At 38.9% G+C, this 25,710-nt stretch overlaps 1 protein-coding gene across 1 annotated transcript in view; it reads left to right on the forward strand.

The window, feature by feature from the left end:
- Nucleotides 1-1,529: 1,529 nt before the first annotated feature.
- Nucleotides 1,530-25,710, forward strand: part of ETNK1 (ethanolamine kinase 1) — a 64,830-nt gene continuing 40,649 nt past the window's right edge. Inside the window, exons 1-2 of the mRNA XM_032432662.1 lie at nucleotides 1,530-1,984; nucleotides 17,005-17,264. Of these exons, the coding sequence (XP_032288553.1) occupies nucleotides 1,829-1,984; nucleotides 17,005-17,264 (416 nt within the window). The 5' untranslated portion in view covers nucleotides 1,530-1,828. The remainder of the gene's footprint in view (nucleotides 1,985-17,004; nucleotides 17,265-25,710) is intronic.

Genomic DNA, 25,710 nt, shown 5'->3' on the forward strand with positions numbered 1-25,710 from the left:
ATTTATTTATTTATTTTAGAGAAAGAGAAAATCAAGAGTTGGACACTTAACCAACTGAGCCACCCAGTCACCCCTCTTGTTCTTTTTAGTTTATGAGTTTACCCTTATTTATTTATTTATTTATTTATTTATTTATTTCCCACATGTGGTGGGAAGGAGGGGGAGAGGGAGAGAATTTCAAGCAGGCTCCCCCTCGGGGACTTGATCTCACCACTCTGAGTTCATAACCTTAGCCAAAATCAAGAGTTGGACACTTAACCAACTGAGCCACCCAGTCACCCCTCTTGTTCTTTTTAGTTTATGAGTTTACCCTTATTGATAGTGAGCTATTTATTTTGATTTACAAAACTAAGTAGGTTCATTCTGAACAATCAGAATGTAAACTTATGTTAAGGAGGTAATTAAGCACTTGAATGTTAATTAAGTTGAATCCAGTTAGTGATTTAATTTACCACTAATAAACATATTCACTGTCCTAAGCATTTCAGGGAAGACAGATTAATAAGTCACATCTTACACCATTTTCCTAAATCATAAAGAAAATTAGGAGGTCCCAGTAAATTACTTCTGGATTATCCAGTTTCCAATATTACCTTAACAGGGGAAACAGCTGCTATAAAACTTGGAAGCTAAAAGTTTTTAAGGTAGCTATTTTAAGGTCCATGCAGGAATACCCTGAAATAGGCATGGAGCCACTGTAGTGCTGAGTCTCAAAACTATTTTTCTTTCCTTCCCTTTCATCTTCATCCTAGGCTACAACCTGTTTTTCCTGGCTCTCAATAATTCTCAGTACCGGGCGCCTGGGTGGCTCAGTCTTTAGGCGTCTGCCTTCCGCTCGGGTAGTGATCCCACGGGTAGTGATCTCACGGTACCAGGATCGAGCCCTGCATCGGGCTCCAGCCCCGCATCGGGCTCCCTGCTCAGTGGGAAGCCTGCTTCTCCCTCTCCCCCTGCTTGTGTTCCCTCTCTTGCTGTGTCTCTCTCGGCGAAATAAATAAATAGAATCTTAAAAAAAAAAAAAATTCTCAATATGGTCAAACATTTGGCCTTAAAAATAAATCTTGAAGTCCTGTCGTTGTCTTATACAAATATCTCAAGTTTGCCCCAAATACCATGATCTCAGTATACAGTTGATGGGAATTTAGTTGCCCAACCAACTGTGCGGTCAACAGTACAGAGCAGCTCCGCGACCAGGGCGATCCAGTTAATCCCCCTTGCCCATACTCAGGCCAAATTCAGAGACTTTTCCGGGGGTTATTTCTGGGCATGCCCCTCGCTTCCCTGAAAAACTCAGCCATAACTCAAACCCAGCCCCCCAAACACTCCTGATCAGCTGACTAATGCTTCACAGCCTTTCGGGTCTTGTCAGAGATCAGGCTCATGCCTGAGGAGGAGCCTGCGTTTTCGCACTAGCAGCAAGCCGGGCCGAGTGTTTTATGACCGAAAAACCGAGCTCACAGCAGCGGGCCCATTGTGCTTGAGGTTAGAAAGTCGTCTTCAGCCTCTGACGCAGACGGAGGCCCCGCCCTGCGCATGACGCCAGCGTCAGGCCAGTCCCGGCATGCTCCGCGGTCGCTGGCGGTGGAGCGCAGACGAGCGGAATTTTTCTCGTGAACATCCTCTGCTCAGTTCAGCTGCTGTCCAGACCCGGATCGGCTAAAGTGCCGCGTCCAGCCATTCTCCTACCGCTCGCCCGTCAGTTTGAGCGCCCCTAGCCCTCCTGCGAGGGCGCCCCGGGACGGAAGGATCCACCAGCCTGTCGGCGCCCGCCGTTCTCGTGGTCGCCGTCGCCGTCGTCGTGGTGGTAGTCTCTGCCGTCGCCTGGGCCATGGCCAATTACATCCACGTTCCGCACGGCTCCCCGGAGGTGCCCAAGTTGGACGTCACGGTTCAGGATCAGGAGGAGCAGCGCTGCCGGGAGGGGGCCCTCAGCCTCCTGCAACACCTGCGGCCGCACTGGGACCCTCAGGAGGTGACCCTGCAGGTAACGCCCACATCTCAGCACGGGGTCTCTCACAGCTCAGACTGGGCCTTAAGGAGGGGGAGGGTTCTCACAATCTCTTCAGTTCCCTGATGATCGGGGAGAACCAACGGGAACGTCTTGTTCCTCGGTCCTTTGGGAAGTGACCGTGTGTTTACTCCATCAAACCTACGAAGGTCACTCCCCCTTCCTTCACAATTGCTTATTGAGGTTGTCCTTAGGGCAAATTTTCTTTCTGGAAGCAGCTACGTAAGTGACGCACCCATTCACACCCGGAAAATTCCTGTTGATAGTTGCCCCTCCTCCCACTCCCCTGTCCCTTCTAACTGCAAAAGGAACCTTTTCCATTCCCCTTGCAAGGGGTCCTCTTCAGTCGTCCCTAGGTACCTTCTTTCCTTCCACAGATGATGCGGTAATTAATCCTTCTGATCTTTTCCTTTCCCTTCCCGCCCCTCCCCCTCCCCGGCGGTTTACTCCCATTGATGTCTCACCCTGCGTTTTATCTTCTCAAATCCTCGGATTGGCGAGTACTCGATTTCAAAGTAATAACCATGGTCATGCATTACTCGATTGGTTTCTTAGGTAGCACTACACATATTTTATTTGAATCGATATTTCTGAATTTTTTTAGTCGTATTAGTAAAACTAACCGTATTTGATGTTAGATCGATCAGTGTGCCATTGTATTCATAGAACAAAAATTGGGAGAAAAAAATCCTTAGGGATCTAGGTGTTTTCTAAAAACTTACTTCTAATAAGTTATGATTTAGTATGACATTTATTTTGAGTATTTTAACTTTTAGAGGTTCAGGATATACGACAGTGAACCTCCATTTTCCTTGCATACACAAAATAGTTAATAATTTTGAAGGCTGAGATATTTGGGGTTTGTTTCAAATCTGAGCAATAATGTAAGAAGTAGCTAAATTATCTGCTTTATTTTGTTGACTAATTTATTCAGCAGTGTTATTGACTTAACAGTATCTCAGATTCTAAAGTAGTCACCTATACAAAGATGAATAAAACATGAATGGTGCTCTAGGGCTCAGAATAGTTCCTGACACTTGAGCTTTCAGAAGTGTTAGTTTCAGTTCTTGCTGCCTAGAAGAGTTTTGAGCATATTGAAAGGAGCCATATGTTTTGGGATAGAAAATTGTTAGACAAAAATTTTGAAATTTTAAGGGAGTGTTAGCTAACTAAACAGGACATAGTCAATCCAGAATGATTTTCATGTGTAATTTAAAAAAATTAGTAGCTAAGAAAGTTAAATTAATTGAAACTTCCAAAATCAAAACTTCCAAATTGAAACTATGAACTTCTTTAGTTTATTATTCATTCTCTCTTATTACAGAAGAGTTTTATATTTATTAAAATGATTTATATTCTGGTAGTCAATTATAAACTAAACAGGTATTAATTAAAGGCAGTGCTGCTTCCTGGGAAACTTTGGTATTGGCAGACTATGCTACTTTTTAAGTAGAGACTTTAGAATTTGAAGCTTTGAAAACTGGTGTTTCCACTGATGATGTATTTGTCTGTAGAACAGTAATAATAGCTACGCTTAGGTACCAATGTGCCAGGTTGTGAGTTAGGTCATGTATATATTTTATCATTTCATTCTACAAATAACTATATTAGGTAGATACTTTTTTTTTTTTTTTTTAAGGTGAAACTCAGTGAAATAAAGCCAGGGTGTAGGTGAAAAAAGGGACAAATGTGGTTACATCAAACTTTTTGATTGTCAGAAAGTACTTGGGATTGAATCTTACCTTTTATCTATGCAGCAACTTTTTTTTTTATTATTATGTTATGTTAATCACCATACATTACATCATTAGTTTTTGATGTAGTGTTCCATGATTCATTGTTTGCGTATAACACCCAGGGCTCCATTCAATACGTGCCCTCTTTAATACCCATCACCAGGCTAACCCATCCCCCCACCCCCCTCCCCTCTAGAACCCTCAGTTTGTTTCTCAGAGTCCATAGTCTCTCATGGTTCGTCTCCCCCTCCGATTTGCCCCCCTTCATTCTTCCCCTCCTATGGAGCAACTTTTGACTTTAAGGCCTTTGGACTCCTAATCCAAACTAATTACTTGTCAGCGAAGGTAAATACTACCACTTATTTTGCTGTAAGGATGATTATGAGTTAGAAATATAATCCTTCCCTGTGCTTTTGATCCAGAAGCTGAGACAGCTGTTATTCTGAATTGGTGGTCATTCATTGGTGGTTTCTCACCTTGAGAAAATCTGACTCCCATATTCTGTCATTCCAAACTCTTCTTTATGATGCTTCACGGTTTCTTTAGTAAATCTCAATGGGAATATTTCTTTTGAGATTTGCTTTTATTTCCTTTGAAGTATAAAGAAAACAGTCATACTGAGCACTTCAGAAGGGGAAGTATGTATCATATGTTCAACAGGTTAATACTGGTATGTAGCCCATTTTTTTCAAAGAAATTTTTTTCTAAAATTTTTATGTAATTAAAATATGCTTCTAATATACCTTAGAAGCTTAGTCCAGTAATACTTATTTTACCTGGCTACTACGTCTGAGCTGAACTATTTGGAACATACTGGTAAATCCAGAAGCAAGCAAAAAAGACTTTGATGCAGTCAAAATGATACAGGGCCCAGTCTTTACTCAGAACTTATAGACACATGGAATGCTGTATCTCTTTTTACATGGGATTTTAACAAGTTAATTTTTTGGTTTTCCTATTCACACAAGATTGAAAAAATAAAGTATAAAAGGGGTGGTAAGCTTTTTGGAGTGTACCCTACTTAGAGTAGGCAGAGTAGATCAGAAACAACTACTGTACCAGTCACAGTGCTTTTTATTTCATAATATTTTATTGAAATTCCCAGTCTAGTAGGGAAGATAAAACAATCACAACATAGTGTTTTTGGAATGAAAATTCATATTCATGTGCAAAGACTACAGAAGAACATTTAAAAAGCATACTGGTTTTCTTTCTGCTGTACTACAAGTTTGTCATGTTTTTGGATGCATAGTTTTGATATTTATTTTTTAAGCATACATATACTATCTTGGAAACCAGTATTTGTGTTTGGTTGTGTAGCTACATAGCAGTTTTCATATCCCCTTCTTTCTCTTTACTTAGCTATGTTGGAGATAGTCACTAAAATATCCTATTAAAAAACCTATAATCCCTCTTATTTTAATATTGATATTTGATATTTCATATTTGATAATATTTATTTTTTTAAAAAATTTCATTTTTTGTTTGACAGAGAGCGAGCGCGCACACACACAAGCAGGGGGAGAGGGAGAAGTAGGCTCCCCGAGGAGCAGGGAGCCCAATGCGGGGCTTGATCCCAGGACCGTGAGATCATGACCAGAGCCGAAGGCAGAGGTTCAACCAACTGAGCCACCCAGGCGCCCCTTTAATAATATTTTATTTTATTTTATTTTTTAACGATTTTATTTATTTGACAGAGAGAACACAGCGAGAGGGAACACAAGCAGGGGGAGTGGGAGAGGGAGAAGTAGACTTCCCACAGAGCAGGGAGCCTGATGTGGGGCTTGATCCCAGGACCCCGGGATCATGACCCGAGCCGAAGGCAGACGCTTAATGACTCAGCCACCCAGGCGCCCCTATTGTTTTATTTTTTAAGATTTTATTTATTTGTCAGAGAGAGCGCACAAGCAGAGGGAGTAGCAGAGGGAGGTAGAAGGAGAAGCAGGCTACCCGCCGAGCAGGGAGCCCGATGCGGGACTTGATTGCAGGACCCCGGGATCATGACCTGAGCCGAAGGCAGATGCTTAACCTACTGAGCCACCCAGGTGTCCCACCTTTAATAATATTTTAAATGAAGAATCAAAACCAAAATATATATAGTTCTATTAAACTATGTCTCCTTTAGTGTTCTAACTTAATAATCCCCCCATTTTTTTAAAGTATAGTTGACACAAATTTGTTACCTTAGTTTCAGGTGGGGTTTTTTTTTTTTTTCTGTTTTTAAAAAGAGGAGTTTGTGGGTGCCTGCTTCTCCCTCTCCTACTCCCCTTGCTTGTGTTCCTGCTCTTGCTATCTCTCTCTCTGTTAAATAAATAAAATCTTCAAAAAAAAAAAAAAAAGATGTGACTAAGAAGTCAGAAGCCTCATACGCTAGTTCATTTTCAGGTATTAATGGCTGTGTGACTTGGACTAAACAAACAACTTGACCTCTCTTTGGGGCCTCAGCATAATGTGGTGGAAAGAGGATGGCTTTTGAATCCTGATACCAGCTATTTGTAATCTTTGGCAAGTTTTTTTTTTTTTTTGTCTTTTTGTTCTTTGGCAAGTTTTAAATCTCTGTGAAATGAGATTAGTATCTACTTTGGAAAATAGAAGACTAGCAGAAAATAATAGAATTTTACTACTCTAATATTACTCTCATATTGCTTTACTACTAATAGTAATTTTACTACCAGCACCAATTTTTACTACTTTACTACTAATAGTAGAATATCCTGAGAAATGAAATACATAAAAGTTATGCATAGTATATTTTAATACTACGTGCCTCCAACTCTTCCCCTTCCATCTCCCTCAGCAACACCCCCATTTGTAAGTGGAATAATTGATCTGAAACAATTATAATCTCCTAAAATTCAGTAATTCTGACATATATATGTGTGTGTGTGTATATATATTTTTAAAAGATGTATTTATTTCTTTTAGAGAGGGAGAGCAAGAGCGTGGGCAGGTGAGGAGGGGGCAGAGGAGAGGGAGAGAGAGAGAGAAGCCGACTCCTGATGAGCAAGGAGCCCAGTGCAGGGCTCAACGTCACACCCTGAGACCATGACCTGCGCCAAAATCAAGAGCCTGATACTTAACCAACTGAGCCACCCCGGTGCCCCCTGGTATATATTTTTTATAGCAGGCATGATGCTAATTTTAAGCAGCATTCTTTTGTATGATTAACTGTAACAGAAGGTAGGCATGGGAAAATATAGGAGGGGAGGCTTCATTGAGGAGGGGATACCTGAACTGAGCTTTGAAGGAAATATATGGTCAGATGGAATGGGGAAGCATTTCTGGGCATGAAAGCTACTTTCACAAAGCTATACTATGAGGGAAAAGAAACACAGCTAGACCATGAGTATTTTGGGCAGAATGGAGTGTGAACAAGAAGAGAAGTGGGACTGAGTTTTGAGAAAGGGAGTTGTTAGATGTGAAGGTTTTGTGCAGGAGGTGGTACTTTATTATCTAGGATATAATGGGAAGCCAGTTAATATTTTTAAGCAGGTGAGTTCTATTGTGTATTATTTAGAGCAGTGGCAGGCTGTATTGAAGGCAGCAATAGTTGAATGAGATGTTTTGAATTGGGGAATAAGTGATCACTTAGGACATTGGTTTTGAAACTGGTGGTTACCCCACACTAATTGGATGTTAAATCAGTGTACTGGATTGAAACCACTACAGTTTAAAAAGATGAGTTAAAAGTGATAGGATAGATCAGAGAGGCTTGCAGATAATAAGGTAAGGACTGCTTGGTGAAGCTTGTTTTAGTTTCATATGAAAGTATGTACTAAATTAGATGATAAATGTATATTTTTGTCTGAGTATCACATAAAAAATGTTTGAGAAAGACTTAACTTAGGAGAGACTGTTAATGTTAGTTCACACAAGAGGTGCTGTCACCCAAATTAGGACAGTGGCCTGGGAGATGAAAATAAAGCACGGATTTGACATTTCAGAAAATAAATACGCAGGAGTTAATGGCTTGCAGGTGAGGGAAAAGGGAAGTTTAAGGGTTTTTTTTTTTTTCCTGTGGGTGACAAAGATGGGGAAGTAATGGTAGACCTATATTTAAGGAATCAGGTTATTTCTCATGATTTTGTCTTCTCAGGAGTTGCTCTTTGATATAACAGATGGGCCATAAATACATTTTTATCACCCTTTTAAAAATTGTGAGATACAACAAAGAAACAGGAAAATGCATGAAACATAAATTTTTTTGTAGAACAAATACTGTGTAACCCAAACCCTGGGAAAGAAAATATTATCAGCAACCCAGAATATCACCGTTTTTCCTTCCTGGTCCTAATCTCTCCCTCCCTCTAGTGGTTGTCACAATAGCAGTTTTTTTTTTTTTTTTTTAAACAGACTATTTTGAATTAGTCATTTTTTTGCAAGTCAGTATTATGAGAAAATAATATATTAAGTGTATGAATTTCCTTTTACAAGGGACATGAACATGAAATAATTTAGTTTTACTAAAAAGATATATCGATATTGAAACTTTGACTAGGAAGAAAAACCATTTACTATCCATATTTTATTTAAAAAATCAACTATCTTTTCTACTTCTTTCATACATATCATACCATATGTACAATTTTGTATTCCTTTTTTTCATGCTGCTTTTCTTTCACTTTCCCATGTTGGTATGTTATTGACTTTAATGTTTGATAGCTATAAACATAGTATTTGGTCATGTTAAACATCATATGAGTTAATTATTAAAATGAAGTTTAAAAAATTCTGAAGAGTATAAAGTAGAAAATTAGAAAGGTTCATATCCTATCTAAGCCTGTTGACTTTGTTTAAAAAACATAAATAACATATGCTCTTAATAAAATACTTAAAACAGATAAAAGGCTGTAAGCTGAAAAGTAAAAAGTTTAACTCCCTCAACTTCCAAGTCATTCATTCTCCCCACAGTAATTAGGTGAGCAGTTTTTGAACTTCTAAAAAATTAGCAGATTATGGATTTGTTAGGGCACATACCTACCTTTGTTAATAAATATCAGTAAATAGGGTGCCTGGGTGGCTCAGTTGGTTAAGCGACTGCCTTCAGCTCAGGTTATGATCCTGGGGTCCTGGGATCGAGTTCTACGTTGGGTTCCCCCTGCTCTGTGGGGAGCTTACTTCTCCCTCTGCCTCTGCCTGCCACTCCCCCTGCTGTGCTCTCTCTCTCTGTCAAATAAATAAATAAAATCTTAAAAAAATAAATATCAGTAAATATAAATATATTCCTTTTGTATACACAACAATGCATTCTGTATGTTGCATTTTAAAATAATATATCTTAGACATCCTTCTATGTCATAAGTATATGTAGTCTGCCCCATATTTTTTTTTTAAGATTTTATTTATTTGGAGAGAGAGAGAGAGAGCATGAGTGGGGAGGAGGGGCAGAGGGAGAGGGAGAAGCAGACTCCCCACTGAGTAGGAAGCCCCACGTGGGGCTCCATCCCAGGACCCTGAGAGCATGACCTGAGCTGAAGGCAGACACTTAACCGACTGAGCCACCCAGGCACCCCTACCCACATATTTTTTTAAGCATTTATTTATTTGAGAGAGAGAGCGAGCGTGCGTGTGCAGCATATGCATGCTTGCGCAAGTGGGGGAGGGGCAGAGGGAGAGGGAGAATCTCAAGCAGACTCCCTGCTGGGCATGGAGCCTGATGTGGGGCTCGACCTCACGACCCTGAGATCATGACCTGAGTGGAAACCAAGAGTTGGAGGCTCAACTGCCTGAGCCAGGTGCCCCTGCCCATATTTTTTAAGCAACATTGTTTTTATTTTTATTTATTTTATTTTTATTTTTTGCATATTAAAAACAGTATTGCGTGAACTGCTTTTATATGTATATTTTGGATAACTTTTCTAAATATGTTCTCAGAGTAAATTTTTTTTTTTAATTTAATTAATCTCTACACCCGATGTGGGGCTTGAACTCACAGTCCTGAGATCAAGAGTCACATGCTCCTCTGACTGAACCTTCCAGGCACCCCTAAACCTTATTAGTGGAATTAAAAGGTTAAAAACTGTGTGCCAGTTAGGGTTGTTCAGAGAAACAGAACTTCATATATATGCTGTCTGGGCTTTATTTCAAAGAATTGGCTCATACCAATTGTCGAGGCTAAGTCTGAATTGTAGGGCAGGATAATAGTAGAAACTTAGGCTGGAGTTGATGCTGTAGTCTTCTTTTTTTTTTTAGTATTTTATTTATTTATTTGACAAAGAGAGAGTGAGCACAAGCCGGGAGACGGAGGGAGAGGGAGAAGCAGGCTCCCTGCTGAGCAGGGAGCCCGACATGGGACTCGGTCTCAGGACCCTGGGATCATGACCTGAGCCGAAGGCAGCCGCTTAACCAACTGAGCCACTCAGGCGCCCCAATGCTGTAGTCTTTTTTGTTGTTGTTGTTTTTTGAAGATTTATTTATTTGAGAGAAAGAGAGTGCCCATGTGTGCGTACAAGTTAGGGGAGGGGCAGATGGAGAGAATCTTCAAGCAGACTCCCTGCTGAGTGTGGAGTCCCAGTGCGAGGCTCAACCTCACCACCCATGAGACTGTGACCTGAGCTAAAACCAAGAGTCAGGTGCTTAATCGACTGAACCACCCAGACGCCCGATGCTGTAGTCTTAAGGCAGAATTTCTTCAGGGACACTTAAAACTTGTTTTACTTTTACATTCCTTAAAGATTGGATGAGGCCCACCCATGTAACTGATTGTAGATGTTAAGTGCTTCTACAAAATACTTCACAGCTGCATCTAAATTAGTGTTTGATTGAGTAACTGGGTATTATAGCCAATCCAAGTTGACACATAAAACTATCAGGCTGTTTCTCACTTTAATATTGCTAAATTGTCATGAAAGTTATGTTAATATATTCCTCAACACAGTGTTGGAGAGTACGTTTTCCTTATACCTGTCCAATCCCTGATACCAAATTTAAACATTTCTGCCAGTGGGATACATGAAAATGGTATTGTTTATTATATTCCTTTTAATTTTGTTATTTTGGAAGATGATGGAATCCAATGGTTTCTTCTACAAAACAGTTAACTGATACGTATTAATTTCCACCTTTCTAGGCTTTTTAGTTTGTTTAGTAATCATCTTAATTGAAGCTTGTCTTTACTATTTTATTGGCCAGAGAGAGTTTATTCATTTAAATTCAGTAATTATCATCCTAGACCATAAATACATGTCAAAACAGGTTCCCTGCTTGGTATCTTAAGTCATCCTTAGGACTAAAGAAATTTCATAGTGGCTAAATAAATTTTAATATTTTTATTATCTCAGGGTTTGTAGTTGCAGGACAGTGCCACATACTGAAAGAAGGTATTGGATTAATGTTTTGGGGGTCTTAAGATGACCTTCAAGTTTATTGATATCACTTTAGCTTCTAAGGTGTCATTAAAGCTATAAACTCTTTTTGCCCACCAGGTATTCTGTATTGCTGTAAATAGCATCTGTGGCAGGTTTGGGCAGTTCTGTAAGTTCCTAATTGATATGGTCAATAAGTCCGGACTGAAGGGTAAATTTATGTGTCTTCTGTTTTACAATAGTACATAAGGGAGGCATTCCTATAAAACATAATCTGTTCAGTAATACACTCTGGCAGAGGAGACAAAACCACCTCATATAATATCTGTTCCAGCACTCTAATTTGCATCCAAACTTTCCCATCAACAGTAGCCTCCCCATATCTCCAGTTTTAACTGTTGCTCCTTTTAGAGTCTCTCACATAGGTGTTAGATTCAATGCATTGGGCTTCCATATAAAGGAATCTCGAAAAAGTTTCTTCTCTCCAACTCTAGGCCATTTTACCCACATATTTGCATTGGTCTTGGGTCCCGGCTACTGAGGGTCAAGATCCTACCTTCAGTCATTTTTCATCTTGATTAATTCCCACATTGGTGGCACATTCTTAGTATCATCCTTGTATTCTCTTCATGTTCTGGTTTTTTAAGGTCTCCCAAACTAGAGTAAATAGAGTGGATTTGTTAGGGGCCCTTCAATGCTGGGAGACTGGTGGCAGTTCCTGTCAGTCTCTGATAAATCTCTGATAATAATGTTAAAAACTTTTGCTTCAGCCTCATCAGTATCTGTTTTATTTATCTGCTTTTTCAGTAACCACTAAAAACTTCCATTCAATTGGGACAAGTAGATTTGCCATCTCCTTTATCTTTTCCACTTGCTAGTGAACCATTCTAATTTTCTTGGTATTATTCCTAAGACTCATGATGGTGAGCTTGAGACAGCAAATCTGATCCAATATTCTGAATAGTTTCTTGTGTTGGTAATAGTAAAGTTACAGGGGGGACTCATGTAGTAGGAGTAATCTTTATCACACAGTATTCACCATGACCTGGGCTGGGACATATTAAATGGTTGAATTATCTTGGTCACTATAAAGCAAGTCTAGTGTGGCCTGCATGTATAGCATATCAGCTACTTCACTTTGCGTGCAAAGGACAGGACAGTTCCCCTCCTCAGGATAAACAAACTTTCTAGCCACTTTCATTCATTGTACCAGGCTAGCACTCTTGTTTGGGTTAGTCACTGCCATTAAGGACTGTCAGTAGTGAGCTGTGGGTCCTGCATTAATGCAAACATGTCATGGTCTTCAAACCATAGACTGCTTCTTAACCATTCTTATGGGCCATATTAATACAGGTTTTTTAGGGAGCTAGCTTGAGCCACTAAATGAGACAACTTTTACGCTATATCCCCTGGTTTCAGTAGTTTCCTGATTTTTTTTTTCTCCTTGCCACCTGAATCATTTTGGTAAGCAGCTGTAAATCTACTGTTCAGCATGATTTTTCTCTTTTGTGTTGGTTTTGAGGTTAGCAGCTTGATATTGCATTGGACCAGTTGGAATCTGGGTCTGTGTAACATCACAGTTCACCCTAAAAGTGTCTTTAGCTTTCTGTTCTAGGTACGATGCTAACAATAGCCAGGAATTGTGCATTTAGCCAGTTTCTCATTTTGCATTTTATTGTGGATTCAGTGACTAAACTCCTGGGGTTAGATCTGTCATTGCTAGGTTTCATTTACTTTTACAAACTCCTGTAACAGATGGCAACATGCCTGCTATTTAATACTCCAGGTAATTTGGCAAATACCTAGCATCAGGGATTTATCATCCTCTAACCCCTTCTTTATTTTTTTGCCCAAATAATGCTTTAGCAATATTACAGTGAATCTAGGATCATGCTAGTGAACTTGAGGGTGGGTCTGATAACAGATTAAGAGTCATGATACCAGTTTTTTAACCTGTTCTGCCATTGTGTAACTTTGGATAAGGAAGGGAATTTATCTAGGCCATAGTGTTCTCATTCTACAAATTGATCATTTCCAGGGTATTTTACAATCAGTCTATGCATAAGCAAACATTTATTGGATATGTCTATGTTCTAGGCTGTTGTTTCTCAACCCTTTTAATAATTACTCTCTAAACAGAAAGCTTAAATTAATTAAAAATTTTATTGATTTCTACCTAACAGAAATTGTGTACCAAAGAATAGGATTTTGTACAGTTGAGTTTTGATGGTCCACAAACTATTGTAATACCTAAGATTTTTTTTGCTCATTTGGTGGTGATATCTGTATGCATGTAATGCATGTAATAGGCTAAGAAATTTCATTTCATTTCATATATATATATGTATCCTTTGACTTAGGATGTTGTTACATCCTAATATCCATTGTAAGTCAAAATATCCTAAATCGAAAATGCATTTTACACATATAACCTACTGCACATCATTAGCTTAGTCTAGCCTATCTTAAGTATGCCAAGACCACTGATACTTGCTTACAGTTGGGCAAAATCATCTAACACAAAGCATATTTTATAATAAAGTGTTGAATATTTTATGTAATTTATTGAATATTGTACTGTAAGTGAAAAACAGAATGGTTGTATGGGTACAGAGTGGTTCTAAGTGTATCGGTTGTTTACTCTCATGATGTACGGTTGCTTGAGAGCTGCAGCTGTTGCTGCCTATCATCAAGAGAGAGGATCATACTGCATAGTGCTAGCCCTAAATTCATACTCAAAGTATGGTTTCTACTGAATGTGTATCGCTTTTACACCATTGTAAAGTTGGAAAATTGTAAGTCAGACCATTGTAAGTTGGGGACCATCTTTATGTCTTTATTTATATCTGTATCTCCTCAAAATACTAAGGTAGAAGGCGCCTGCCTGGGTGGCTCAGTCGGTTAAGTGTCTGCCTTTGACTCAGGTCATGATCCCAGGGTTCTGGGATTGAGTCCCAAATCAGGCTCCCCGCTTGGTGGGGAGTCTGCTTCTCCCTCTGTCCCTACCCCCACTCATGTGCATGTGCGCGCGCGCGTGCGCTCTCTCTCTCTCAGAAATAAAATCTTTAAAAAAATTTAAAAAAAAATACTAAGGTAGAAATTAGAAGGACCTGTATATTTCTTTTCAGTTTTTTTTTTTTTTTTAAAGATTTTATTTATTTGACAGAGAGACATAGCGAGAGAGGGAACACAAGCAGGGGGAGTGGGAGAGGAAGAAACAGGCTTCCCGTGGAGCAGGGAGCCCAATGCGGGGCTCGATCCCAGGACCCTGGGATTATGACCTGAGCCAAAGGCAGACAATTAATGACAGCCACCCAGGGCCCCTCTTTTCAGTTTGAAGAACCATAAAGCTTTGGGGAATTTTCTCTAAGATTACCATGAGTTGAAGGTAATGAGGAGATTCCATGAAAGTACATTCTTCCTGATCTGAATATTACATTAACTCTTTTTAATAAAAATCTATTTGTTGATAAGTGATAATAAAAAGTACACATCATCAAGCGTAGAACCTGATGAATTGCTATGGGTGTTGGTATGTGATATAGTTACTGTAGTCCTTGGTATAGGATTCTGACTTTGTTCTTTAAAATTGCCTTGACTGTTCTTGACTTTTTAAATTGTCATATAAATTGCAGACTTAGCTTTTCAATTTTTACAGAAGAAATTGGGTGAGAGTTTGATACTTTGTGCAATCTATAGATATTTGAGAAGTAAAATCATATAATAATATTGTCTTAAAATCCATAAACAAGGTATATCCCATTTATTTAGTCCTTTTATTTCTCTCAAACTTTTTTTTTAAAAGTAAACTCTTCCCGCAGTGGCGGGGCTTGAACTCATGGCCCCAAGATCAAGAGTTGCATGCCCTGGGATGCCTGGGTGGCTCAGTTGGTTAAGTGTCTGCCTTAGGCTCAGGTTATGATCCCAGGGGCCTGGGATCAAGTCCCGCATTGGGCTCCCTGCTCGGCGGGGAGTCTGCTTCTCCCTCTCCTGCTGCTGCTCCCCCTGCTTGTGCTCTCTCTCTCTCTCTGACAAATAAATAAATAAAATCTTAAAAAAAAAAAAAGTTGCATGCCCTACAGGCAGAGCCAGCCGGGTAACCCTTCTCTCAAACTTTTGAAGTTTTCAGTGTTGTGATCTTGCATGTTTCATTTGATTTTTTCCCCCCTAGGAATTTGATTTTTTTTTTGATATTATTATAAAAGGTATCACTTAAAAAAAATGGATCGTTGGTATACAGAAATTCAGTTGATCTATATTGAAGTTTTCAAACATTAATTCTAATGTTTAATGTGTATGCTTTTTGCTTTTTTCTCTATCTGCAAATAATGATAGTTTTGTTTTTCCCTTTCCTATTCTTTTATTTATTATTATTTTTTTTAATTTTAATTTTTATTATTTTTGCCTTACTGCACTGGCCAGGACGTCCAGCACAATGTTGAAATAGGTGATAGTGGGCACCCTTATCTTGTTCCCAATCTCAGGGAGAACACTTTCAATAGTTTATTATGAGGTATGATGTTATGTGTAGGTTTTCTTTGTTTTTTTAAATTTTTTTAATTGTTTGACAGAGAGAGCACAAGCAGGGGGAGCGCAGGCAGTCGGAGACGGAGAAGCAGGCTTCCCACCAAGTAGGGAGCCTGATGCGGGGCTCGATCCCAGGATCCTGGGATCATGACCTGGGCTGAAGGCAGACGCTTAACTAAGCCACCCAGGTGCCCCATAGGTTTTCTTTGGATACTCTGTCAGATTAAGGAAGGTTCCTCTTTTAAACTTATGTATGTATGTATTTTCAAGTGATCTTTACACCCATTGTAGAGCTCGAACTCACAACCCTGAGATCAAGAGTCGCACGCTCTATGGACTGAGCCAGCTAGGGGCTCCAAGGAAGTTTTCATTTTATTCTTGTTTGCAGATGTTTTCATCATACATGAGTATTAAATTTTATCATGTGCTTTTTTTTTTTTTTAAGATTTTGTTTATTTATTTGACAGAGACACAGTGAGAGAGGTAGCACAAGCAGGGGGAATGGGAGAGGGAGAAGCAGGCTTCCCGCTGAGCAGAGAGCCTGATGTGGGGCTCGATCCCAGGACCCTGGGACCATGACCTGAGCTGAAGGCAGATGCTTAACGACTGAGCCACTCAGGCGCCCCAAAAGTTGCAAATTTTGAGTGGATTTGAACTAATACTGCTAATCATCTGTTTGCTTTTTAAATGTACCATTTGTGCTCAGATATAAAAAAGAACTTGAAATTCTTGACTTAAGCTCTTGAAAAGTCCCAAAAGTCCCTTTTAGAAAATATTGTAGAAATCTCTACTTAACCTCTCACTTCCTCTAATTAAGGTTGTGCTTTTTTTAGCCATAGCATTCAAGTTTGAATTCTAACCTGAATGCTTTAAACAATTTCTAAAGCATGTTGTGTTAAGAAACCTTTAAAATTAACATTTAAAATTAATTTTTATAAGTTGGATATTTACCATAATGTGTAACTTATGGTAGCCTTATATTTGTATATTACACTTGGGAACATTATTAAAGACCTTTTATATGTTATATGTTATTGCTGGAGGAGGGCAGTGTTTCTGTCTTCAGAGACTTTCCAGTTTATTAGACATAGGAGATACACACACACATTTGCAATGATTGCAGGACAAGCATACTTTGAGATATAATAGGTATCAAAACATTGTGTGGAATTACTGGAGATTGAATAATTAACACTTTTGGATCAAGAAAGACATAATGTTACAGGAATTATAGCATGCCTTTTTGTTTAAGTCTGGAATTAAAATTATAGACGTTAGGCAAAATTGTATTTAAAAGTTTTTTTATGTTAAAAAGTAGATATTTTCTTTTAATTAGTATTTAATTATTTTAAGCTATCTGCTGTTTCATTCGTTAAATGTATGTAATCGCTTTTTCCCTCATTTTTTCTTTCCTTTTTTTTTTTGGCAGCTTTTCACAGATGGAATCACAAATAAACTTATTGGCTGTTATGTGAGTAATACAATGGAGGATGTAGTCCTGGTGCGAATTTATGGCAATAAGACTGAGTTGTTAGTTGATCGAGATGAGGAAGTGAAGAGTTTCCGAGTGTTGCAGGCTCATGGCTGTGCACCGCAACTCTACTGTACCTTCAATAATGGACTATGCTATGAATTTATACAGGGAGAAGCATTGGATCCAAAGCATGTCTGCAACCCTGCCATTTTCAGGTACATTTCTTTTTCTAATAACTTTTCTTTTTGAAAAATAAGAGTATTAAGTGCGCTAAGGAAATTATTTTTTAAAACTGCCTTTTCTTTCTTTGAGCAACTATTTCGTTACCTTAGAAACTTTCTTTAGTTAGGGTTCTGTTTTGTTTTTGCTGAAGAAAAAAAATCCTTTCTGTCTGCCGTCTCATCGTTGACTGCAAAAAAAAGGACTGTGAGATGTGGTTTTGGATTAGTCTGCTGCAGAGTATCAAGGCTTCACTTTAATTAATTAATTATTTATTTAACTTTATTTTATTTTTTAAAATTTAAATTCAATTAATTAACATATAGTGTATTATTAGGTTCCGAGGTAGAGGTCAGTGATGCATCAGTTGTATATAACACCCAGTACTCATTACATCATATGCCCTCCTAATGCCCATCACCCAGTGACCCCATCCCCTACCCGCCTCCCCTCCAGCAACCCTCAGTTTGTTTCCTGTAATTAAGTTGTCTCTTATGGTTTGTCTCCCTCTCTGATTTCGTCTTGTTTTATTTTTCCCTCCCTTCCCCTATGCTCCTCTGTTTTGTTTCTTAAATTCCACATATGAATGAGATCATATGATAATTGTCTTTCTCTGATTGGCTTTTTTTGCTTAGCATAATACCCTTTAGTTCCATCCACGTCATTGGAAATGGAAAGATTTCATTTTTTTTTTTTAAGATTTTTAATTTATTTATTTGACAGAGAGAGAACACAAGCAGGGGGAGAGGCAGAGGGAGAAGCAGGCTCCCCACTGAGCAAGGAGCCTGACGCGGGGCTCGATCCCAGGACCCTGAGATCATGACCTGAGCCAAAGGCAGTTGCTCAACCCACTGAGTCGCCCAGGCGCCCCTTATTTATTTATTTATTTATTTATTTTTGATGGCTGAGTAATATTCTATTGTGTGTGTGTGTGTGTGTGTGTGTGTGTGTGTGTGTATATATATATGTGTGTATATATATATACACCACATCTTCTTTATCCATTCATCTGTCGATGGACATCTTGGCTCTTTCCATAGTTTGGCTGTTGTGGACATTGCCGCTCTAAACATTGGAGTGCAGAGATCCCTTTGGATCTCTACATTTGTATCTTTGGGATAAATACCAAGTAGTGCAATTGCTAGGATGTAGGGTAGCTCTATTTTTACCTTTTTGAGAAACCTCCATACTGTTTTCCAGAGTGGCTGCACCAATTTGATTCCCACCAGCAGTGTTAGAGAGTTCCCCTTTCTCCGCATCCTCGCCAACATTTGTTGTTTCCTGACTTGTTAATTTTAGCCGTTCTGACTGGTGTGAAGTGGTCCCCTTAATTTTTTTAAAGTAGTGCTTGGATTAAAGCATTTTACTTTTTTTTTTAAAGATTTTATTTATTTATTTGACAGAGAGAGCGAGAGCAGGAACATAAGCAGGGATAGAGGGAGTGGGAGAAGCAGGCTTCCCACCGAGCAGGGAGCCCGATGCGGGTCAGTCCCAGGACCCTGGGATCATGACCTGAGCTGAAGGCAGAGGCTCAACCGACTGAGCCACCCAGGGGCCCCAAAGCATTATACATTTCTTATCACTAACTTTTGTAATTCAGTTGCTCATATTTTCAGAGTTTTTGCTTACTAAGATTCTTTTTTTTTAAAGATTTTATTTATTTGACAGAGAGAGCTCACAAGCAGGGGCACAGTAGGCAGAGGAAGAGGAAGAAGCAGGCTCCTGGCTGAGCAGGGAGCCCGATGCGGGCCTTGATCCCAGGACCTGGGATCATGACCTGAGCCAAAGGCAGATGCTTAACGACTGAGCACCCAGGCGCCCCTCTTTTTTAATTCTGTTAACACTGTTACTTTTTAAACTTCTTATTTAACTCACTGTATTATGTTACTTTTTAAACTTTATTTAATTCAGTATGTTTTCTGTAAGAGTAATTTCTTGCATATGCTAGATCATTTTTCCAAAATTACTGTCTTTTACAGTTCTTTTTCTGCTCTTAAAAACTAGCGAATGAGCTTGATTTGAGAACTGCAAATTCATTCATAGTTTAAACCAGAAGTTCTCAAACATTTTGTTCTCAGGACCCCTTTAGAACTCTTAAAGGTTATTGAGGACCTAAAGAGTTTTTGTGACTTATAGCTATCAATATTTACCATGTCAGAAATTAAAACAACTTTTTTTGAATACAAGAATATCAGGCACACATTGTTAGCTGTCAGGGTGATAACGTTATCACACCATTTCATGTAGCTTCTTGAAAACTACACCGTGTACTCATGAGAGAATGAGAGTGAAAAAGGGAAATATCATCTTATGAAAGTAGTTTTTAACTTCATAAACCTGAAAGGGTTTGAGTCTCTAGGGATCCTGGATCATATATATTTTTTTAAATTTTATTTATTTACTTGAGAGAGAGAGAGAGAGCACGTGAGTGTGAGTGCGAGCATGAGCAGGGGGAGGGGCAGAGGGTTAGGAAGAGAGAAGCAGACTTCCCACTGAGCAGGGAGCCTGATGCAGGGGTCCATCCCAGGACCCCGGGATCATGACCTGAGCTGAAGGCAGTTGCTTAACGGACTGAGCCACCCAGGACCCAGGTCCCCCTTCTTTTTTCTTTTCTTTTTTTTAAAAATTTTGTTTATTTATTGGAGAGAGAGCCTGGACCATATTTTAAGAGTTGCTTCATTAACACTGGTGAGAATGGAATGGCCTAGTATTTACCTATTTTAAACTGGTTTCAAATAATATTTCAAAATATTTTGGCATAGAAATCTATCTACTTAAACCCCAGTTTTTAACCAGATAGTCTTTTCCCTTATGTGAGTGTACAGTTTAGAATGTATTGAAGGACCCTAATTAACAGATAATACGTTTTTTCTTTTGTGTCACATTTTTTGTGGTCTTTAGGTTTGTGTGTGTGTGTGTATATCAGATTTATTTATAAATCCTCAATCTTTTTTTTAAAAATAATTTTATTTATTTGAGAGAGAGAGTGAGAGAGAGAGAGCCCATGAGCAGGGGCAGAGGGAGAGGGAACAGCAGACTCCCCTGCTGAGCAGGGAGCCCCACATGGGGCTCGATCCCAGGACCCTGGAATCATAACCTTAGTGGAAGGCAGACACTTAACTGACTGATACACCCAGGTGTCCCTGTAATTCACCATATTTGAGATACATCTATATAACAGGATTAAAAGTGATTAGATGCATAAATTAGGCCAAAGGAAAAGCTGGAGTTAGATTCAGATACAAAAAGTATATTCCATAAGGTTCTTAGAGAAGGGCCATATGAGCTTCCTAGTATAACTAAAGCAGGGAGAAAAATATTAGTTTTAAGAGTCAGTGTCCAAAGGATTTAAGAAGAAAGTTGCCTAAGGGTAATACCACTTTTACTGGTGTAGCAGTCTTAACTGCCTTTGTAAAACACATACTTTTATGCATTTGACGTTGATATTCCTAAACTGTCTTTAACACACCGAATTTAAACTTTCAGTTGAACTATTGGCAGTGGTTACTGTTTGCTGGTCAGAAGTTCATATTCAGATTTCTCCCTTCTATTTACTCTATAGTCTCATGATGGAAACTGGATGCCTAGGGCAGTTTTTTTTCTCTTTGAGTGATTGTGAAAAGTTATGGAATCTAAAGCCATGTGAAATTCTATATATGGCATTATATCTCTGTCACTCAGGATACACAGTGGAAACCAGACTGCTTCAGATTTATGGGCTGTGTGAATTTGGCCATAGTACTTAAACATTTTGTGCCTGAGTTTCCTTATCTAAAAAATGAGAATAATAGTACCTACTTCTAGGGTTGTTGTAAGGATTAGAGTTGTTAGTATACGTAAAAAGTTTAGAACAGTGCCTGGCATATGTTAAACACTATGTAAATGTTAGGTTTTATAATTATTATAATTTTTTTTTTTCCTCAAGACTTCTCACATTTTATCTGATTTAGGCAGATCTTCTAATAACTTGGACATTAATTAAAGTATTACAGTATTTAGGCAAACTATGGATATTACTAATCAGTTGACTTTATTATGCCTTTATTTTATTATTTATTTAAAGATTTTATTTTTTTGAGCCAGCAAGAGAGAGAGAGAGTGTGTGCGAGCATGAGCATGGGGAGAGGGAGAAGCAAACTCCCTACTGAGCAGGGAGTTTGATGTGGGACTCCATCCCAGGAACCTGGGATCATGACCTGAGCCGAAGGCAGACGCTTACCCCACTGAGCCACCCAGGCATCCGTTATTGTGCTTTTAGAAACATATTTTCTGAATTCTAAAATTCATAGATTTTTTTGCTCTTATGTACTATTTATTATAACATGTAGTATTCCTTAAAGTGTACGCAAGCAGCATGTAGATGTGGCATAGCAAGTAATTATTGTCACCACTAAACCCTCCTTCTTTGTGACAGACAAAACTAACCAGTCTTGGAGCTCTTTACTTCTGAACATAGATGAGATTTCAGAGTCTTTCTCAACTAAGCAATTTTAGGTAATTACTACCCATGAGTAGTCCCTTGTTTTGGTTTTTATTTTAACTTCCTCTAAGAGACCATTTTATATTAAAAAGTCAAGATTTTAGGGGCGCCTGGGTGGCTCAGTTGGTTAAGCATCCAATTCTTGGTTTCAGCTCAGGTCATGATCTCATGGGTTGTGGGATTGAGACCTGCATTGGGCTCCACATCAGCGGGGAGTCTGCTTGAAGACTTTCTCCCTCTGCCCTCACCCTAGCTCGCATGCTTGTTCTTTCTCAAATAAATAAATCTTAAAAAAAAAAAAAGTCGGGGCGCCTGGGTGGCTCAGTTAAGTGGCTGCCTCCAGCTCAGGTCATGATGCCAGGGTCCTGGGATCAAGCCTGGCATCAGGCTCCCTGCTCAGCGGGAAGTCTGCTTCTCCCTCTCCCCCTGGCTTGTGCTCTCTCTCGCTCACTCTCAAATACATAAAATCTTGAAAAAAAAAGTTGCATACTTTTATAAAAAAAAATTAAAAAAGTCAAGACTTTATTTTTAGTTGATACTGAAAAAGGTAGTAATGGGTAAGTTACTATTAATTAGAGAAATGATATATTAAAGTGATGATGGTGGCTAATACTGATACAGTACTTAATATGAGCTGGACACTCTTCTAAACACCTTTGTGTGTGTGTGTGTGTGTGTGTGTGTTTTAAAGATTTATTTTAGGGGTGCTTGGGTGGCTCAGTTGTTAAGCGTCTGCCTTCGGCTCGGGTCATGATCTCAGGGTCCTGGGATTGAGCCCTGCGTCGGGGCTCCCTGCTCAGTGGGAGGCCTGCTTCTCCCTCTCCCACTCCCCCTGCTTGTGTTCCTTTTCTCGCTGTCTCTCTGTCAAATAAATAAATAAATAAATAATTAAAAAAAAAAAAGATTTATTTTATAGAGAGAGAGTGGCGGGGGAGGGGCAGAGAGAGGGAGAGAGAGAATCCCAAGTAGACTCTCCACTGAGCACGGAGCCTGAAGCGAGGCTCCATCTCACAACCCTGAGATGTGACCTGAGCCAAAACCAAGAGTCAGACACTCAACCAGGACTGAACCACACAGGCATCCCTGTATGTTTTTAAATTTTTTATTTATTTTTTTAAAGATTTTATTTATTTGACAGAGACACAGTGAGAGAGGGAACACAAGCAGGGGGAGTGGGAGAGGGAGAAGCAGGCTTCTCGCGGAGCAGGGACCCCGATGCGGGGCTCGATCCCAGGACCCTTGGATCATGACCGGAGTCGAAGGCAGACGCTTAACAACTGAGCCACCCAGGCGCCCCAAGTATTTTTTTTTTATTAAGTAAGCTATGCCCAGTATGGGGCTTGAACTCATGACTCCGATATCAAGAGTTGCATGCTCCACCGACTGAGCCAGCCAGGCTCCCCAAAACACCTTATGTGTATTAATAAATTCAATTCACAATAATCCCAGGGAATAGTTAATATTAAGATCCCATTTTAATACATGAGAAAAGTAAGGTGCAAAGATTTTAAGTAATTTGTGTAGGGTCATTCACATGGCTAGTAAAAGTATATCCCAAAAGATACTAATGAGTAACTTAATCTTTTGACTTACTCACTGAGAAAAGATCATAAAATATAAAGGAAAATAGTAAGGCCTTTGTTACATCACATTAAAAAAAAACATGAAAATTTGTAGAGTTGAAGTGAAAAGACTCAAGAAGAAAGGCAGACTTCCCCCATTTATTGATTTGGGATCATTTTATATAATTAAATAATTGTCATTAAGTTTTCTATAGAATTTCTGTTCTAAAAGGAAAGCTTTGCATAATTGATTTTTTTTTTTTTTAAAGATTTTATTTATTTATTTGACAGAGAGAGACACAGTGAGGGAAGGAACACAAGCAGGGGGAGTGGGAAAGGGAGAAGAAGGCTTCCCGAGGAGCAGGGAGCCTGATGCGGGGCTCGATCCCAGGACCCTGGGATCATGACCTGAGCTGAAGGCAGACGCTTAACGACTGAGCCACCCAGGCGCCCCTGCATAATTGATTTTAAGTAATCTTAAGTAGAAAGAGAATAATTGTAGATTATAGTCTTTTTCGACTTTTTTTTTTTTTTTTAAGATCTATTTATTTAAGAGAGCGAGTGAGAGAGTGTGAAATGGGGAAGGGACAGTGAGAGGGAGAGGGAAAGATAGAATCTCAAGCAGACTTGCCATTGGCCATGGAGCCCCACACAGGCTTGATTTCACTGCCCTGAGATCATAACCTGAGCTGAAATCAAGAGTCAGATGCTTAACCGAATGAGCCACCCAGGTGCCTATTCAATTATTCAATTACAGTTTTTGATCAAGAACACTGAAGTTTGCCAAAACTCGGGGTGCCTGAGTGGCTCAGTGGTTAAGCGTCTGCCTTCGGCTCGGTCATGATCCCAGGGTCCTGGGATCAAGCCCCACATTGGGGTCCCTGCTCGGCAGGGAGCCTGCTTCTCCCTCTCACACTTCCCCTGCTTGTGTTCCTTCTCTCACTGTCTCTCTGTCAAATAAATAAATAAAATCTTAAAAAAAAATCTTAAAAAAAAAAAAGTTTGTCAAAGCTCACTTTGGTATTTGATACATGTCATAAACGTGTTTTTTACATTAAATTATATGACATTCTGAAAAAGATCAAACTGTGGAGACACTAAAAAGATCAGTAATTGCTAAGGGTTAGTGGGGAAGGAGGGATGAATAGGTGAAACAGGATTTTTAGGGCAGTGAAAATGTCTGTATGATATTTTATTGGTGGATACCTGTCATAAATTTGTTCAAACCCATAGAATGTATACCACCAAGTGTGTACCCTGATGTAAACCATGGACTTTGGGTGTCAGTATGGGTTTTTCAGTTGCAACAAATGCACTACTCTGGTGGAGAATGTTGATAATGGAGGAGGTGATGCTTGTGTTGGGTAGGGGACATTTGGGAAATCTCTGAACCTTCCCCTCAATTTTGCTGTGAACCTAAAACTGCTCTAAAAAAAAGTCTCCTAGAAGAAGCCTTTTACTGTACTTTCACTTAGATCTCCTTATTTAGAATATATGATACTAATGCAGGCATATGCACATTTCATTAAAAAAAATGGTGTTAGAGACCAAATAGCAATACTTTCAATTAAATTCTATTACAATTGGCTTGCAATGAATGATAACACTGAGTTGACTCACAATTTTGAAAAAAAGAAGCAGAATGGAGGTTGAGAAAAGGAGGAAAAGAAGATGACAGTAAGGGTATGGTTAGTTGACAGTGTGAGTAGTAATACTGGCTATTTAGTTTATTTTGCAATTAAATTTACTTCGGGTAATGTAATTCTCTCATGGGATATTTAAGTGTTCAGAAGGTTTTGTTAATTACTGTAAAACAGAAAATACAGAAAGCTAATTGAGGGAAGGGGGGATATTGATAAAATAGCTGAAGTATAAATGATTTTAAAAAGGAATGTTGTATTGTTTTCAAGTAAGTACAGGGAAGTACTTTTTAAAAAAATACCAAGTAAGCAATTGAATGAATGATAATTCTAGAGCCCCAAGAAGAAGTTAGGGAAATAAATATAAGATAATGTGCTTTATATATTTAGCTTTTCTCCTTTAAAAAATGAATCTCGTATATTTATGATAAAAAAGGGTCTTTGATTTATCAATTAATAGGGCTTATTACTAATTTTGGATTAGTTAGTTATCACATTTTGAGCCATTGTTATTAGGTAAACTGATATGCAGCCAACAGTAAGTGTTGATTGAACCTTGGATCAAAGTCCACAGAGCTCTCTTGCTATGGTTCATTCAGACATAGCTACTTGCCTGTATTATGATTGTTATAGAGTATCTGCTTTGAATATTAAAAATCTGATATATATTTATGTTTAGGGAAAGAAAAAGAATTCAGACAGTCCCTGCTCTCCTTCCAAGTAATTTGCAGTGTGTGACAGACAATAATCTTGGAAAAAA

The sequence above is a fragment of the Phoca vitulina genome, unplaced genomic scaffold (genome assembly GCF_004348235.1).
Source record: "Phoca vitulina isolate PV1807 unplaced genomic scaffold, GSC_HSeal_1.0 scaffold49, whole genome shotgun sequence".
NCBI classification, from domain to species: Eukaryota; Metazoa; Chordata; class Mammalia; order Carnivora; family Phocidae; genus Phoca; species Phoca vitulina.